Source organism: Thrips palmi, unplaced genomic scaffold (genome assembly GCF_012932325.1).
Source record: "Thrips palmi isolate BJ-2018 unplaced genomic scaffold, TpBJ-2018v1 HiC_scaffold_7, whole genome shotgun sequence".
Lineage (NCBI taxonomy): Eukaryota > Metazoa > Arthropoda > Insecta > Thysanoptera > Thripidae > Thrips > Thrips palmi.
The window spans coordinates 569,829-588,631 of NW_023144634.1; the positions used below are offsets into that span (position 1 = coordinate 569,829).

An 18,803-nucleotide genomic window follows, 5' to 3' on the forward strand; every position below is an offset into this window, starting at 1 on the left:
TCCTCGAGGGTGGGGGTACACCATGCCTAAGGAATAGTGTACCCCCGGTACACCATGCCTAAGGACTGGTGTACCCCCTGTCCTCAAGGGAGGGGGTACACCAGTCCTTAGGCATGGTGTACCGGGGGGTACACTATTCCTTAGGCATGGTGTACCCCCGGTACACCATTCCTAGGACTGGTGTACCCCCTGGCCTCGAGGGTGGGGGGTACATCATTCCTAGGAATGGTGTACCGGGGGGTACACCATGCCTAGGTTTGGTGTACCGGGGGTACACATCCGAGGGGGGTACACCATACCCGTTACAGGCCCGCCGCGCTCCGTGCCACGCGCCGCCGGGCGCCTGGGAGGCAGGCCACCCACTGCGCTCTGTCCCCTGGTCACCCATCGGGCCTGCTTGCTGTCTCCCGAAGCGCCTAATCAGACGGATATCATTGGCTTAATTTTTTAGGGAGTTTGTCTTTTTATGATTTTTTTGTGTTTTCAGTTTTTTTTTTTACAGTGCATCCTTAATTAGGTGAGTTGAGGTACACCTGCATCCACAAACCCACTCGCTCTGCATTCCGCGCAGCACATGTTTTGGAACTGTGAGAGCCTATGGTATCATTATGGCAAGGTGCCCAGGCCTTGGGTAATTTTTTGAGGCTTGGACAACCGAACTTCTCTACATCAAAGATTTTCGTTGAGGGTAAGAGGAATTGAAGAATTCTCTTCTTCTCATCCGCCTTCACGTAGAGGAAGTCATACTGTGCCGACATCTCGCTCAGAGTCTGAGGGAGCCTGTCATAGGGCGAGAAGCCAGTTTCCCAGGGAAGGGAATGCAAGCGCCTCACGATGTACTTGTTTCGGCGCAGTTGCTTCTCTGGGATCACATCTCCTGGGTAGGGTGGAGCGAAGGTGGCCGATTTGTGGATCTGGGCCGCTTCGTTTTGTTCATAGAACGAAACCTCCCTGAGAACATACTCCCCGTACTTGCCCCGGAGCATCTGAATGTCGCAGATAGCGTAAGGGGCATTCCAGAGCCGATTGACAGTGGTCGAAGTTGACCATTGACGATTTCGCTCATTTTTGGCTCAAATGTTACCTACCCATAGGTAAACACCCCCACAAAATTTCAGCCCTCTAGGTCAATTGGTATAGGAACTGTGAGCAATCAAAGTTTTGAGCTTTTTTTCTTTAGTCGTTTTTGACCAAATTGCACTATTTTACTAAAATGCTCCGAAATTCTTTTCTTTTGGGTCCAGAGGTATGAAAATTGGTACCCTTATGTAAAATTGAGTGGCAAATCCGAATCTGCACGCAGAATTGACCCCAGAGCAGTCCATCCTTGATAAAAATGCACTCTAAGTCAAAAAATAACTTTTTTAGTGTTTTACAACCTTCAATTTTTTTTCTATCCCGGAATCCAAACTGGACCCGTTCTTGGCGGTAAATAATTCCTCAGATGACTACCTAAAAACAAGCGGCTCGATATACCGAGGGTATGGGTATGGGTTAGGCGCTACAGCACTCGGAAAAATTACAATTGCGAAAAACACTCAAAAACGCTCAATTTAGTCGAACAACGTGTCCCTCCTCGTAGCTGTGGGTGTTAATGTGTCAGACTAAGACCCCGAGGCCAATTTGAGGAAAATGGCATCTCATTATCAAGGTGTGCCCTATCTGTAACGCGTAGAACAGATATTTTTGTTTCAGAAGGCGCCTGCAGGGTACGCAATTCGCACACACCTCTGCACGGTTTTGCCTACCGGCCAGGGGCCTTGTGCGGCCAGGCTGTTGCTACTGCGTGAGTCCCTCAATGTAAAGCCAATCCTTTTGGTAAGATGTAATGGTTTCAATTAATTAAGGGTCAGTATAGGTTTACCTCAGAAATATGCAATCAAGTTATTTATCATCATATTATTTTTAGGGGTAAATACAAAGGTCGAAAAACAGGTGCAAAAAGTATAATACAAAGATTGAAGATTCTAAATGCAATCACTTTTTCAGGAGCAATTTTCTCTTGTACGTTCCCTTGTCCTTAATTCCTTTCACAACAGAAATATGTAGCTCATATTTAAGATCAAACCTCTCAGTTAAATCAACATTACATATTATGTGGTTTGTTGGGACTATATGACTCAACAAGTTCTCTGACCATGAATATGTAGTTGCTGGCAGAGGAGGATGTAACAAGCTCAACTCAACTTCACCATCACCATCATTCACATCAGATACTAAACCTATGTAAATCTTGGTCTCCACCAGAACAGCAACGTAGGAGCCTACTTCAACCTGAATATCATCGACTGGTTGGGTGAGGCTATGAACCAATGCATTTTCTGTATCATAACTAATTCTTTTGCACTCAATTGTAGAATCAGTGCCTGCAAGAAAATAGGACATATTCAGTTTAGAAACCCGTACCAATAATTTCAAAAGATAGGAAACAATTTTCACATACCGGTTTCTGGTTTGAAATGGTGGATCAAGAACGAAAGTTTGGGGCTTGAAGGCGATCAGATACCGCCCTTATCCAACGGAGGCCGTTGTTTATAACCTTAAACCTTCTGGCGTTTCAACTTTACAGTGTCGTGTCGCTCGGTAGCATAGGAAGGTTGGCTAAAGGACTAGTACAGTTTGCTGGGAAACGCTGTGTCCTGTGTTGCGGAGAGGTATGTACACTAGTGGAGTCCGAAAAACCAGATGGCAGCGGATCGAATAGACATCCCTGGTGTACGGCGCTGCAGACGGTAAGGTACGCGACTCGGATGAGCCGAGGTGGCGGCGGACCGAGTGGCCACTCCTGGTGTACGGAGCTGCAGCCTGAAAGGTACGTGACTCGGATGATCCGAGGTGCTCGGATAGTCCGAGGTGGCGGCAGACCGAGTAGGCACTCTTGGTGTGCGGAGCTGCAGCCTGAAAGGTACGTGACTCGGATGATCCGAGGTGCTCGGATAGTCCGAGGTGGCGGCAGACCGAGTAGGCACTCTTGGTGTGCGGAGCTGCAGCCTGAAAGGTACGTGACTCGGATGATCCGAGGTGCTCGGATAGTCCGAGGTGGCGGCAGACCGAGTAGGCACTCTTGGTGTGCGGAGCTGCAGCCTGAAAGGTACGTGACTCGGATGAACCGAGGTGCTCGGATAGTCCGAGGTGGCGGCAGACCGAGTGGGCACTCTTGGTGTGCGGAGCTGCAGCCTGAAAGGTACGTGACTCGGATGATCCGAGGTGCTCGGATAGTCCGAGGTGGCGGCAGACCGAGTGGGCACTCTTGGTGTGCGGAGCTGCAGCCTGAAAGGTACGTGACTCGGATGAACCGAGGTGCTCGGATAGTCCGAGGTGGCGGCAGACCGAGTGGGCACTCTTGGTGTGCGGAGCTGCAGCCTGAAAGGTACGTGACTCGGATGAACCGAGGTGCTCGGATAGTCCGAGGTGGCGGCAGACCGAGTGGGCACTCTTGGTGTGCGGAGCTGCAGCCTGAAAGGTACGTGACTCGGATGAACCGAGGTGCTCGGATAGTCCGAGGTGGCGGCAGACCGAGTGGGCACTCTTTGTGTGCGGAGCTGCAGCCTGAAAGGTACGTGACTCGGATGATCCGAGGTGCTCGGATAGTCCGAGGTGGCGGCGGACCGAACTAGCATTCCTGGTGTACGGCGGTACAGGCGGAGAGGTGTTGTTGTCGATAAGCGAATACTTCATAGGACAACGGGGAGAGAGTATAAGTGGTTGTCTCTCACGCCTTGGGTGCGTAGTTGTCGGAGCACACAGGGGCTATGAAGTGGTCGCTTGTCGAAAAACTCTATTGTAACAGAAAGGTTAATACCTTAATTTTTTCTGTGTGTGCAGAGTAGGTGTGTCAACGCGAACAAATCGGAATAAGAGATGGCATCCCTTCCGGACTTAGAGAGTCTTCTCGACAATGCGACGGTATGTAGAATGGATGCATTTTACAACAGTTCTATGTTGGTTGTTTTCTGTTCACTAACTGGATCGATTTCTATATAGGATGTGTCCGCTGAGGAAGCTTTAAAGTCAGAATTAGAAAAATGGTTGCATGCAGAAGAACAACTGGCGAATGCGACCAATATACTCACGTTTGAGTCGAATGAATCTGAATCCTCTCAGACTCCTCAAATGGATGTCTCACTTCCTGGCACCTCAAGGGGAAAGAGAAGAGGACACGATTGGAGTACGGTGGACTGTACACCGCCAAAGGTTGCCAGGCGCAATGAAGTATTGACAAGAAAAATTCCTGATGATAAGACAAGAAAAATGATGGATGATATCAAGGAGAGGAGCAAATTCAGAAAATCAGAAAAAGATTCAAAAACTGCTGATCAGAAGGAAAAAAGGAAGGAAGATGATAAGAGAAGAGAAAGAGCCATGAAGGAAAGAAGAGAGAGACAGCATGAAAAGAAAGACAAGGGAAGTGATGGGAAAAGTCAAAAGTCGCAAGAAGAAAATGACAAGAAGAAAACGAAGGTTAAAACAAGTAACACGAAAAATGAAATGAAGGAATCTCGCAGTGAAAGAGCAATGAAGGAAAGAAAAGACAAGAAATCCAAGAGAAGCGAGAAAAAGAGCGATGATGAGAGAAGTGATTCTGGACGATCGAGTGCCAGCAGTAAGGAGACACTTCTTGACGATGACTATCATTATTTTAAAGTGCCAAACAAGGTGATGCTGCCCGTTTTGGAACGTGAGAGACAAAAGCAAGCCGCCAAGGAACATCGTAATAAGAATAAAGCAGACAAGGCTGCCGCTAATAAAATTGACAAAGCTAATCTGTCAGTTGTACAGTGCAGAAAATTTGGCGTAAGTATACTAATTTATGTGGTAAAGATTGTCTTTCACTATTCATATACTAATTTCCTTGTCTGTTGCAGTTCCGAGTGAGTAATCGGGTTCCCAATGGCAGGGATGCCCGAGGTTTGTGTGTAATTTGTGGTAAAGATTACAACAATCTTGGTAGTCACTTGAAGACTCACTCTATGACTCATGACGTCGAGAAGGCAAAGATCTTCATGGAAGCCCAATTCACGCGATCATGTCGAGGGCCAATCCACCTTCCGACACTGATTGATAAACTGGTTGAAGCCAAAGGCAGCAAGCCGAACATGGAAGGCATTCTGAAGGATGCGTTTAGTCTTGTCGGAGTTGGCACTTCACAGAATGAAAGCAAATGTTTGCCAATGTACGATCTCAAGAAATGCTTCCTCAAAGGCCATGTACGTTAACAACCCAGAAATAATATGAACTATTTGAATTCAAAATCACCATTAATTACTATATACTTTGTGTTTCAGGTGCTGCCACCAGATTCTATAAATGATCAAGACTTGGAAATCCATAAGCTCGACCAAGATGATGATGATAAACATTTATCTTCAAGTGATGAAACGTCCAGCGACTCTGATGAATCTGAAGATAATGACTACCATAACAGTATGACATTTTAATGTTTTGTTTTATGTAACATTTTTTACATTATTTTCCTGTCTATTGATACCTGATTGTAAAAACAATGTAAACTTGTCTTTACTTAGAGGGTGTCTGTATCGTCCGAAGTTGTTTTGTCCGAACCTAATTAACTTAAGTTATCCTAATGAGTTATTAGTTAATTAAATAAGTTATTACAATATCTTATCCTGTCTTTAAGTTATTTATAATAGGGATCCGGAGAGGAAGTCAGAGCATAGACGAGCAATGTCCGGGACCCAATATGAATCCCGTGGTTTTTCTATAGAATAATGTATTGCAATCAACTTGTAAGAGTAGTTATTTCAAATTTCTCTCGCTTGCCGCCAGTACCTCGGCACCAGCCGAAGGATGCGAAGGCCGCCCGGCTAACCTCGGCCCTGGCTTCGGGCAGCCTTCGGATCCTTCGGTTGGTGCCGAGTTACTGGCGGCAAGCGAGAGCAATTTAAAACAAATACTTTGATAAGTTGATTGCAATAAGTTATTCTTGAGAGAAACCACGGGATTCATATTGGGTCCCGGACATAGCTGATGCTATCTATGCTCTGACTTCCTCTCCAGCTCCCCATTTAAATAACTTGTAGACAGGATAAGATATTGTAATAACTTAATTAACTAATAACTTATTACAATAACTACTGAAGTTAATTAGGTTCGGACAAAACAACTTCGGACGATACAAGCCACCTCTTTACTTACCTTATTATACAATTACATTTGTACTCTATACCTTTTTTTTATAAATGTTGATTTGTAAATCATACAACATTGTATGTTTGTTCACTTGAAATAAAAAAAAACAAATTAAAAAAAAAAGAGTTTTCAGACAGAGTCCCGTGATGGGACTGGGAGATTGCAAAAGTCGTACTCGACTTAATACTTGGTTGGCAATCACCGGCACGTGCGTTGGAGGGGCACGGTGCCTTGTCTGTTTCTTGCACCTTGTGTATCTTGAGTCTCATGTTTATGTATCTTTTACAGGTGCAACATTTGACAAGGACATATTAGCCCAGGGATCGTTTTGCAAACGACATGTATATGGCGGTAAGAAAATGTGCGATCTTATTCATTAATGTTTCTCCTTGCATTCGTTATCTCATTTATTATTCAATTCCTGCAGATACGTCCGTCGATATGTTGGTGTTGACTCGTTTGTGTCAAGAACCTTTGCCAACGCGTGATGTTTGTTTGTCGCGTGATGATTGTAGTGGAAAGTTGCGCTTTCCATTCAACGGAAAAGTCTTTGTAATTTCTGGAAGAGCTAGAGCACTACGGGTACATTACAAAACAAGTAACAACATGGAAACTGTTATGCTTACAATCATTCGACACATATAAAATGTTTCGTTCCATCTAAAATGTTACGAGTTTATTTGTTTTGCATATGTGCATGTGTGAAAAAAAGGGTAAAAAATAAAAGATTAAAACTAGAAAAAAGTATATCGTACTTGTTTTTATTTCCCCTCAAACTAATCATAAGTTTTTTTAGAACAATGAAACATAGGAAAGTCTTATTAACCATCATTAAACCAGTTACAATGATAGTAAAATAAAATCTGACACAGAAATGAAGGCGATAACATCAAACTGTACTTGTATCCAGTACAGTAATGCAACCAGTGAGGTATTTCCTTGCTGTCGGTCCGAAGTCCGAAACACAGTATTCATTACTGTGAATGCAGACGGCTGTACACAATTAGATGAACACACCTTAAACTCGGACAATTCGAGCATCTCCTCACCTGCGTCGCGGGGCAGGGTGGTGAAATTTTGAGATTAATCTCATTTTGTGGCAAGCGTCTAGGCGCATAGTCGTATCTCAAATTGTTTTAAGTAAAACAGAATTTGTTGGGATTAAATACTGATAAAGCATTTAAAAAAATCATACATAAAAGTTAAAAGCATTCAAATAGTTTTCGCATATTTAGGAAAATTGAAGTACTTTTAGTTGCTTTTCACTGTGGCAAAAAGCTACGGAAAATTCTGTAAACAGCTTGTGGTAATTCTCCGTAGGCCCCTTATCAATATTCTCCGTAGGCTCTTACAGTATTTTCTGTAGGACCGCACAGTATTCTCCGTAGGACCGCACAGTGATCTCCGTAGGACTATACAGTCTTCGAGGTCCTACGGAGAAGACTGTGCGGATTTACAGAGAATACTGTGCGGCCCTACGGAGAATACTGTAAGAGCCTACGGAGAATATTGATAAGAGGGCTACGGAGAATCCTGGCAAAAAAATTAACAGGATTTTCCGTACCTTTTTGCCACAGTGTTCATAGTAAAGCCACCACTTCACCACACTGCTGTTTGGTTGGCCAGTCGAATTGGCTTTTTTTGGGCGGGGCACACGGTGCTGTATAAAATCACTGCTGCAAAAAAAAAATATATATATATATATATATGGTAAAACTCGCGCTGCTCGCTGGGGGCTCCGCCCCCAGACCCCCGCATGTGTGGAGCGCGTGCCGAAGTATTTAGTAAGTCCGTGGTGACCAAAGGCAAATTTTCTAAGGAAGTAAATGTCCTGTTTCTTTGAAAGCTCTATTTAACCACTTTTGACCATATAATAAGGCTACTTTTACTGCCCAAATATATAGCTTGTATTGCATTAGCTACTGTGGCAGTCAATGGGTGCATACAAGGTCCGGAAAATATTGAAGACTGCTTTGACAAGGATAGAGGTGAAAGGAAAAAACCTTAGGTCTCTACGACCACTCCTTGACCCCAAACATTTCTTTGAGTGAGTGAGTGAGTGAGTCAGTCGGATTGGGGCTATGATTCTTGATGATGGTTGCCCAATTGCCGGTGGCGGGGTCCCGATTACGGCACAGTTTCGGAAATTCTCGACCAGACCTACCGATGGGGCGAATAAAAATTTTTAGTCATTCGGTCCCCTTTTTAAAAGATTGAGTAGGTTTGCTCGGGAACAGTGAGAAATTTTCAACTTTTGAGATTTTTCTCAATTTTCCCAATAAATTTGGAATCGAATGGAAAAACCCGCAGGTCTCTACGACCACTCCTTGACCCCAAACATTTCCATGAGTGAGTGAGTGAGTGAGTCAGTGAGTCAGTCAGTCGGATTGGGGCTATATAGGTTCTTGATTGATGAGTGAGGGAGTCAGTCAGTCGGATTTTGGGGCTTTATAGGTTCTTGATGACAATTGATGATTGATTTTGAGTATGTTGCCGGTGACGGGGACCCAATTGCGGCACAGTTTCAGAAATGTCTCGACTAGACCTACCGGTGGGGCGAATAAAAATTTTTAGTCGGTCGGTCCACTTTTTTTAAGATTGAGTGGATTTTGTTAAATTTAGGCCTATTTAATCGTTTTTGAGGATGTTGCCGGTGACGGGAACCCGATTGCGGCGGGGCGAATAAAAATTTTTAGTCGGTCGGTCCCCTATTTTGAAAATAGGGTAGATTTTGTTGAATTTAGGCCTATTTAATCGTTTTTGAGGATGTTGCCGGTGACGGGGATCCGATAGCGGCACAGTTTCGGAAATGTCTCGACCAGACCTACCGATGGGGCGCATAAAAATTTTTAGTCGGTCGGTCCCCTTTTTTGAAGATTGAGTGGATTTTGTGGAATTTAGGCCTATTTAATCGTTTTTGAAGATGTTGCCGGTGACGGGGACCCGATTGCGGCACAGTTTCGGAAATGTCTCGAGCAGACCTACCGATAGGGCGAATAAAAATTTTCAGTCGGTCGGTCCCCTTTTTTGAAGATTGAGTGGATTTTGTGTAATTTAGGCCTATTTTACCGTTTTGAGGATGTTGCTGGTGACGGGGGCCCGATTGCGGCACAGTTTCGGAAATGTCTCGACCAGACCTACCGATGGGGCGAATAAAAATTTTTAGTCGGTCGGTCCCCTTTTTTGAAGATTGAGTGGATTTTGTTAAATTTAGGCCTATTTAATCGTTTTTGAGGATGTTGCCGGTGACGGGGACCCGATTGCGGCACAGTTTCGGATATGTCTCGACCAGACCTACCGATGGGGCGAATAAAAATTTTCAGTCGGTCGGTCCCCTTTTTTGAAGATTGAGAGGATTTGGTTGAATTTAGGCCTATTTTATCGTTTTGAGGATGTTGCCGGTGACGTGGACCCGATTGCGGCACAGTTTCTGAAATGTCTCGACTAGACCTACCGATGAAGCGAATAAAAATTTTTAGTCGGTCGGTCCCCTTTTTTGAAGATAGAGTGGATTTTGTTAAATTTAGGCCTATTTTATCGTTTTTGAGGATGTTGCCGGTGACGAGGACCCGATTGCGGCACAGTTTCGGAGATGTCTCGACCAGACCTACCGATGGGGCGAATAAAAATTTTCAGTCGGTCGGTCCCCTTTTTTGAAGATTGAGTGGATTTTGTTGAATTTAGGCCTATTTTATCGTTTTGAGGATGTTGCCGGTGACGGGGACCCGATTGCGGCACAGTTTCGGAAATGTCTCGACCAGACCTACCGATGGGGCGAATAAAAATTTTCAGTCGGTCGGTCCCCTTTTTTGAAGATTGAGTGGATTTTGTTGAATTTAGGCCTATTTTATCGTTTTGAGGATGTTGCCGGTGACGTGGACCCGTTTGCGGCACAGTTTCGGAAAAGTCTCGACCAGACCTACCGATGGGGCGAATAAAAATTTTCAGTCGGTCGGTCCCCTTTTTTGAAGATTGAGTGGATTTTGTTGAATTTAGGCCTATTTTATCGTTTTGAGGATGTTGCCGGTGACGTGGACCCGATTGCGGCACAGTTTCTGAAATGTCTCGACCAGACCTACCGATAGGGCGAATAAAAATTTTCAGTCGGTCGGTCCCCTTTTTTGAAGATTGAGAGGATTTGGTTGAATTTAGGCCTATTTTATCGTTTTGAGGATGTTGCCGGTGACGTGGACCCGATTGCGGCACAGTTTCTGGAATGTCTCGACTAGACCTACCGATGGGGCGAATAAAAATTTTTAGTCGGTCGGTCCCCTTTTTTGGAGATAGAGTGGATTTTGTTAAATTTAGGCCTATTTTATCGTTTTTGAGGATGTTGCCGGTGACGAGGACCCGATTGCGGCACAGTTTCGGAGATGTCTCGACCAGACCTACCGATGGGGCGAATAAAAATTTTCAGTCGGTCGGTCCCCTTTTTTGAAGATTGAGTGGATTTTGTTGAATTTAGGCCTATTTTATCGTTTTGAGGATGTTGCCGGTGACGGGGACCCGATTGCGGCACAGTTTCGGAAATGTCTCGACCAGACCTACCGATGGGGCGAATAAAAATTTTCAGTCGGTCGGTCCCCTTTTTTGAAGATTGAGTGGATTTTGTTGAATTTAGGCGTATTTTTATATATTATTATATCGTTTTTAGGATGTTGCCGGTGACGGGGACCAGATTGCGGCACAGTTTTGGAAATGTCTCGACCAGACCTACCGATGGGGCGAATAAAAATTTTTAGTCGGTCGGTCCCCTTTTTTGAAGATTGAGTAGGTTTGCTCGGAAACGGTGAGAAATTTGTTCCCCTTTTTGGCCCGTCCCGTTCATTTTTTTTTTTTTTAAATGACGGAGGGACGGGCATATAGTATGATGCCTGCTGTGCGTCCGTCCGTCCGTTCGTCCGTTCGTCCGTCCGAGGACTTCCCGTGGTCCGATCTTGACCAAATTTGGTATGCAGCCTCCTTGGGTGACCCTTAGAACCGCCCGGTGGCAGCAAATCCGATCCGAGCCCCGGGGGCGCTGCTGCAGGTGCATCATGGTCTACATGGGGTCGAGGAGGATCTCGGCAACGGATGCAGCTAGAAGGGCATGTAGGGGTATTTTTGGAATCGGGGCGACGAGAAAAAACCAATGGTGCCAGTTTCGAGCGAATCGGAGAAGTTCGGACCCGGGTTCAAATCCCAGCGGGGTATTTTTGAACATTCTTTTTATTCGAGTTTTTGCATTGTTTCTGATGTCCTTGAGGGTGCTGATGACGAAAACTACATTTATTTTAACCCCAGACTCAGGTTTAGTTCCCGTCAGGGTCAAACATAGGCGAAATTCGTACGTTTCTTAATGTACGGGACGGGCCAAAGTTGCCGATGAATATCGCTACTTTTCCTGTTATTTGTAGATAAAGTAGGTTTTCTCGGAAACGGTGAGGAATTTTCAACTTTTGGGATTTTTCCCAATTTTCCCATAAAATTTGGAATCGAATGGAAAAAACCGCAAGTCTCTACGACCACTCCTTGACCCCAAACATTTCTATGAGTGAGTGAGTCAGTGAGTGAGTCAGTCAGTCGGATTGGGGCTTTATAGGTTCTTGATTTTTCTAAATTTTATTAACCAATGTGTGCAGAAAACGTACAAGACAATTCTGACACAGAAACTGTGCTGCTCACACCGAATCCTAGTCCAGAACCACGTGTTGAGTTTGAGAATTTAGATCCACACTCCTGGGAATGGGTCGTAAGAGACCGACGAAGGCGGCAATTGCTTGTTCGAAGGGAAATAGCTAAGCAACGACGCATTGCAAAAAGTAAAAAGACGTGTGCAAATTGGGATAGGCGAATGAAAACTATTCGCAAGATGAGATGACCTCGGATTTTTTTTTGTATTTCGAACAGCACACTCGAATGGTTCGAGCATCTATTCGCTAATTTTCCAGAGCAGTGTGGTGAGATTGTGGAAAAATTCCATGTGTGACTAGTAGTTAAGACTTGATCTTAAACTTTTTTTTTATTCAAACGCTTTGATTAAAAAATCATTTTAAGTTTTAAAAGATTTGAGAAATATCAATACTTTGGGATTTGGGGTTGTAATTTTAGAATAAGGGGTAAATGCAAATAGGGGACCTTTGAAATTAAATTAAAACGTATCAGGAAAATACCATTCCTGATTGTATGTCACCTCCTTGCCACACTGCAGTTGGTCTAAATAACAGGTTTCTTTTTGTGATAATTTTGTGGAATGTGGAATGTGGAATGTGGAACGGCCACAAATGGGTCTCTAAAGCATCCTGTACGACTCTCGCAAGACTTATGCATGTGAATCCATCCCCGAGAAACATGGAATTGTTTCATTTGAGGCTCTTGCTCTTAAACCGCCCTGGTATGCGGTCCTTTCAAGACATTCTCACTGTCGACGGAGAGTTTTACGATTCATTTGGCAAGGTGTGCAAAGTTTTAGGCATTAATGATACTTCTAAGGTAGATTACACATCGGCAATGTGTGAGGTTGCAAGTCATGGTGCCTCTCGCCAAGTCAGGGCATTTTTTGCAACGATACTAGCAACTTGCTTCGTTGAAAATGCAGAAGAACTCTGGAAAAAGCATCGTGAAGCAATGAGTGCTGACTTCCGAAGACGTGGTTGTGGAAGAAGAGAAGCACTCATTCGAGCGAGAAGAGAAATTTTGCATCTAGTCAGTCAAATGACGGGCGATGTATCTGACACAGTCATGGTCCCTGATGTTAACAGTCGATTTTCGAATCCTGTTAGAATGAACTTTGATCTCGATGTACCTATGGAAATTTTACTTAATGGTATAGAGATTTTTGAGGACGTTTTGGAGGGACCCCCAAATGACGACGAGTTTTTAGATGAACTTGAGACTGAATTCAATGACGAAAATCAACATGAGTCGAATCACCAAGTTGATGCTCTTTTTTCCCATGTAAACAGCTACACAGAAGAGCAGCGGTCAGTACATCATGAAGTTATGCAGGCGGTCCGTTCTAATCGAAATGATATACCACAGTTCTTCTCATTAGTGGCTCCTGGAGGTTGCGGAAAAACTTACGTTTATCTTGGACTTCTGATGGACTGCAAAACAAATCACATCCCTGTTGTCAGTTGTGCCATGACTGCTATTGCTGCAGGCTTGTTAGAAGACGCCGATACCTGTCATAAAACCTTCGGCATCCCCATCAGAGCAAAAACTGACTGTTCCCAAAGGTCTTTCATACAATGTGACTCTGCCGATGGCATCCGACTGAGGGATGCCAAGCTCATAGTCATTGATGAGGTGTCAATGATGGCCAAATGGCAGGTCGTTCTCATCGATTTTTTGCTAAGAGTGAGTCTTTGAAAATCTTTTTAAAATTTGGGTCCAATGTTTTGTCTCTTATGACATTTGATAACTTTTGTCTTTTCTCTTTGTTTACAGGATATTATGGACAATGATGTGGTCCCATTCGGTGGAAAGGTGGTTTTGTTAGGTGGTGACATGGGGCAAATTCTTCCTGTGTTAAGAAATGCCTCCTCTTTCGATCTAATTGAAAACTCCCTTCCATCTTGGTCACACTGGCAAGAAAGACGCGAACTTAAACTGACTCACAACATGCGAGCAGCTGAAGACCCAGTATACGCTGACTGGATCCTGAAAGTGCGAGATGGAAGTGAAAACGTCGCAGGGTCTGACTTCATCAGAATACCAGAAAGTATGCTCGTCATGGCAAATGACAAAGGTGATAATGAAGACCATAGATTGTGTGGCGTGCAAACACGGCTTGAGTTTAACCTTGCCAAAAAACTCGCCCAAGAGGTAAGTCTTATTTATAGACGTTAAGTTTTATGTAACTCATTATCCACTGAATCGTTACTAACATATTTTTTTTTCTCTTACAGATATATGGTGAAACGGTAAATCAACATTTGTCTGATGGGATAATAGTTGCACCAACAAATGATGTCTGTGATGATAACGTCTGTCAGCAAATGTTGTCAAGGGAAATTCCATCCAGAGATTATCTAGGCACAACTTCTATTATTCATCAGGACGTGGGGCAGCGTTCTGAAGAGAATCCTGCAGAATTCATTATGGCACCCGAAGAACTGAACATGATTAATGCTCCGAACCTTCCTCCACATCATTTGTCGTTAAGGGTTGGATCAATAGTAATGTTGCTCATCAACCTTAACAAGAGACTTGGCTTATGCAATGGCACCAGATTTGTCGTGACGAAGCTTTTCCCCAACACAATAGGGGTCAAACGGCTAAGGGCATTCAAAGGAAAAATGGATGAAATTTTTTTGCCTCGAATGATGATGCGTAGTGACGACATCCCTATTGCAGGCTCTGTGCAACGGTTTCAACTTCCCATCACTCTGGCTTTCTGCGTCACCATCAACAAGAGCCAGGGCCAGACTTTTGACCACGTTGGCATCTTCCTTAGAAAACCTGTCTTCAGTCATGGGCAGTTTTATGTGGCGGTCGGTAGAGCCAAGGCACAAAAAAATGTTCGGATTTGTATACTGAAAGGGTCATCTCAAGGTCCACAAAACCTCCGAGGAGGAAATGGGTCCTACAGTGATGTCAGGACGAAGAATATTGTTTTCAGGTCACTTCTTTGATAAGGCAAGTCGAGTGGTTAGAAAGAACGCAAAATTTAAAACTAACAGGAAAAGTAGCGATATTCATCGGCAACTTTGGCCCGTCCCGTACATTAAGAAACGTACGAATTTCGCCTATGTTTGACCCTGACGGGAATTAAACCTGAGTCTGGGGTTAAAATAAATGTAGTTTTCGTCATCAGCACCCTCAAGGACATCAGAAACAATGCAAAAACTCGAATAAAAAGAATGTTCAAAAATACCCCGCTGGGATTTGAACCCGGGTCCGAACTTCTCCGATTCGCTCGAAACTGGCACCATTGGTTTTTTCTCGTCGCCCCGATTCCAAAAATACCCCTACATGCCCTTCTAGCTGCATCCGTTGCCGAGATCCTCCTCGACCCCATGTAGACCATGATGCACCTGCAGCAGCGCCCCCGGGGCTCGGATCGGATTTGCTGCCACCGGGCGGTTCTAAGGGTCACCCAAGGAGGCTGCATACCAAATTTGGTCAAGATCGGACCACGGGAAGTCCTCGGACGGACGAACGGACGAACGGACGGACGGACGCACAGCAGGCATCATACTATATGCCCGTCCCTCCGTCATTTTTAAAAAAAAAAAAATGAACGGGACGGGCCAAAAAGTTAAAGATCGAAATAAAAAGTTGGTCTACTTGGACCATTCGAGCATCTCATCACCTGCTTCGCGGGGCAGGGTGGTGAAATTTTGAGATTTATCTCATTTTGTGGTTGGCGCTTTATTCTAGGCTAATACTTGTATTTCCAATTGTTTTAAGTAAATAAGAATTTGTTTGGATTATATACTAATAAAGCATTTTTAAAAAATCGGACATAAAAGTTAAAAGAATTCAAAAAGTTTTCGCATACTTAGGAAAATTGAAGTACTTTTAGTTGCTTCTCGTAGTAAAGCCGGGATGGGCTCACATGATATACGCACACTTTGCCGAAACGTATTTCTCACGTTATTCTGGCTTTTCGATTAAGCGTGCATAATTATCACCGAAATAGCGCAATAAAATTAAAATAAGCTATTTTATTTTTCGGTAGAGCGTGCGTAACTCTGTTTAAATAAGATCGTAAGTAAGCACGATTGCCCGAAATAGATGCGAGAATGATTGATTTACGCGCGTTATTTCAATTATATGGAATCAATAAGTTTCGTCATCCCGTTCCGAAACGGGCCATGTTTTGTGATTTATGGACGCTTAGCCGATAATTGATAAACTATTTCGATGAAGAGTGCAACACATCCATCACCTAATTGAAAATTCAAAAATTAAAAATTTAATTAATTTAATATTTAAACAAATAAATCACGTTTTTAAAAAGAATGTTTACTTTTTCATAGCACGCTGTGTATTGTGGTCTCGTATGAGAAGTTGACTCTCCACCATATCTAACACTCAAGGGGTTGCCCTACCCTACCCTCCCTCCCTAACTCTACAGAAAGCGAAATTTCTCATCACGCCCCTTGTCCCTGCAAACAAGCCTTGCCGCGGGTACACTCTTTAAGTCGAAAAGTGAAATTGAGTTGTGAATTGTAAAGGTCGCAGCCTCAGGACGCCGAGTATAGTTGGTTCAGTCAAAGTGGGCGGGACTAGAATCAAAACGCCCGGGTGGAAGGATCTTAAGTTAAACTGTAGTTTCAACTACAGTACCAAAACTGCAGTTCCCGAACTAAAGTTAGTTTTAAAAAGAAACTGAAGACTAAATACAATTCCACTTTGCAGTTGAAATTGTAGTTTTCTGTCAGTTCACAATGTAGTTTTAGTGCTGATTTGAAGTTCAGTTGGAGGTTCAGTTTAAGTTTCAGTTACAATTTACTTAATATCCATTTCTGGAAGTAAAGCGACTGCTGAAAATAAATATTCAAAAACTGTCTCTCATCTAGAATGTTTCCGTACTTAGTATGTATTTTAAACATATTCTCTTATCGACATACTAACGTTGATAGTTATGTCTCAAAACTAGTACGTTTCCATACTTCTTATGCAATCTTCTAGTTGTATCAAGTAAAAGTTACATACCACTAGGGGAACTCAGAATTACAGTGGCTGCTTCATTGCTTTTAAAGCAGTTGAGGTTTACGATGAATTTTTTGTCGTCTCCCTTTAAAAAAAGTATCAGGTTAAAACCAAACGTTTAAGGTTTATACCTAATACAGTTGGCTTTACTTTAAATGGTATGGTTGTTCGCTGTTTAAAAATTTATGCAAGTTTCATCTTTTTTAAAGTTAGCCTCCCTAAAGAGACAAAGTAACCCAAAGTCTGCGACAAGTTTACGTAAACTGACTTGTCGCAAAGGTCCAAAATATTTTGCGCTTACATTTTTTATACTGACATTAAACATTAAAATTGGTCATAAAATGCAAGTTTGTCATGAAGAGGACTACAACTTTACATAGGATTACTCTAAAATTGCTTGTAGTTTAAAAGATGTAGAAAAATTCTTAGTTTTGAATTTTTTTTATTTAAATCTAAATCAAAGTAAATCTGTTAAGTCCTTCATATATCCTTTTAAAAATAAACATAATATTACATGCTAGTAGTATTAAATAACACTTTCGTGGAGTGCAGTTGGAGCAAAACATATTGACTACCGCAAAAATGGACACTTAGTGCATCATCCGCTAGGTGGCGCTAGTGTCGCATCATTTACGTCTTCGAGTTAAAAGTGTTCTTGCAGCCGATCAGAGGAATATTTTTGGATCAAACTCTGTGCAGGGCAAATATTTGAGATGCTATGACTCTACCACAAAAGGATTGACCTCGATAGGTGGAATATTAGGGAAATAACATTGAGTACAACTTTCCTCTCGCGTACGGCTACGGGTCGTCGTTTGGTTAGGGTCCGATCGCTGTGCCCCCAAGTGCATCAGTCCTCGTTGCGTAGTACTGTATATTTTATACGAGTGATCATCTCCGAAAGGACGTGACTCCACTCACTAACACCTAAGGTTGAAAACACCTAAGGTGGCAACTTGATTACAGTGCTGAGGCTCGATTTTGAATTTTCACTCTCTTTTCGGAAACTGAACCCTCACTACTTTCTTTCTAGTTATTTCAAATGGCTTTTAAGTTCACTGTTAAAAAAAATTTCTGAATTTTCAGACTAATTTGAGTGAAGTACTTTTACATAAACTCGTTATTAATTTTCAGACTCGTCTTGGTCTGAAAATGAAGTCTTAAAATTCAGACATGGCCAAGTCTTAAAATTCCCACTGCTTTGTAGCTGAAAATTCATACTTTTTGTCCAAAATTTTAGAACATACTGTGTGAATTCATCATGCAGCAATCGTGCGGAAAGGGCAAAAGGCAGCCTATTGTGGTGGTCTAGACGCTTGTTAGGGCGGACGTACTGGACGGATAACGATTTTTCTCCTGTGAGAGAAAGAGCAAACTTGAAGGCGCGCCGGAATTCCGCGCACGATGGACACCATCGCTACTCCAAAAATGTCAGACGAGATGGTCCGCAGTAAGACTGAGGCACTCGTCGTTCGAGGGTGAGAACTCATATAGAATCTCTCATGTGTGCCACAACATCACGGAGGATCATGCGGGCACCCAACCTAATGACCGAACGCAGACGCCAGCGAGAGCCAACATTGAAATGCGGTTTTATGGACTTCAGAGTAACATTTTGTTTCAAACTTATTGCTAAAGGCTAGAGCTGATAATTACTAAAGCAACAGATGATGCTGTTTGCAAAAATTATTTACTTTAATGGCATTAATCGGAAATACAAAGTGGCGATCTGCCGCGGCGCTCCAGGCGCCACCTAGCGGCAGGTCCCTGAAACGTAACTCCAGGCGGCTGCAAGCAAGTGGACCAAACCATGTGAGAAGTGATTGGTCCACAGTTTGCATTCAACAAGCTCCCTCAACATAACAACTGCCAATATCATAATGATTTGATGCGCGACGTTTGATTTTGTATATCTGGTTTTGTATTAGTCAGCCTAATCTTAATTTTATGACTTCCCTCATTATGAAATTTCAGACTGAGTACAAATATTCAGACCAAGCACGGTCTCAGAC

At 43.2% G+C, this 18,803-nt stretch overlaps 2 protein-coding genes across 3 annotated transcripts; both read left to right on the top strand.

Moving 5' to 3' along the window:
- The first annotated feature begins 2,793 nt into the window (after positions 1-2,793).
- On the top strand, positions 2,794-6,858 carry LOC117652509 (glutamic acid-rich protein-like). Of its 2 annotated transcripts, XM_034397475.1 has the most exons (7): positions 2,794-2,812; positions 3,826-3,906; positions 3,985-4,794; positions 4,866-5,207; positions 5,286-5,424; positions 6,439-6,501; positions 6,578-6,858. In XM_034397475.1, exons 2-7 carry the CDS (start codon positions 3,862-3,864, stop codon positions 6,793-6,795), a joined length of 1,617 nt encoding a protein of 538 aa, XP_034253366.1. In that variant the 5' UTR covers positions 2,794-2,812; positions 3,826-3,861; the 3' UTR covers positions 6,796-6,858. The 2 variants fall into 2 exon arrangements, with proteins under 2 accessions (XP_034253366.1, XP_034253365.1); XM_034397474.1 differs by lacking the exon at positions 2,794-2,812 and having other exon boundaries at positions 2,832-3,906.
- A 5,622-nt stretch (positions 6,859-12,480) lies between these two features.
- LOC117652677 lies at positions 12,481-14,765 on the top strand. The gene is made up of 3 exons (XM_034397765.1): positions 12,481-13,488; positions 13,579-13,956; positions 14,040-14,765. Exons 1-3 carry the CDS (start codon positions 12,481-12,483, stop codon positions 14,763-14,765), a joined length of 2,112 nt encoding a protein of 703 aa, XP_034253656.1.
- The last annotated feature ends 4,038 nt before the right edge of the window (positions 14,766-18,803 follow it).

Bases quoted from the DNA above. Each gene is read 5' to 3' on its own strand.
- LOC117652509 (XM_034397475.1), top strand. From the start codon at position 3,862: ATGGCATCCCTTCCGGACTTAGAGAGTCTTCTCGACAATGCGACG. The intron at 4,795-4,865 runs GTAAGTATACTA...TGTCTGTTGCAG, and splicing joins TACAGTGCAGAAAATTTGGC to TTCCGAGTGAGTAATCGGGT. The intron at 6,502-6,577 runs GTAAGAAAATGT...CAATTCCTGCAG, and splicing joins CAAACGACATGTATATGGCG to ATACGTCCGTCGATATGTTG.
- LOC117652677 (XM_034397765.1), top strand. From the start codon at position 12,481: ATGGAATTGTTTCATTTGAGGCTCTTGCTCTTAAACCGCCCTGGTATG. The intron at 13,489-13,578 runs GTGAGTCTTTGA...CTTTGTTTACAG, and splicing joins TCATCGATTTTTTGCTAAGA to GATATTATGGACAATGATGT. The intron at 13,957-14,039 runs GTAAGTCTTATT...TTTCTCTTACAG, and splicing joins CCAAAAAACTCGCCCAAGAG to ATATATGGTGAAACGGTAAA.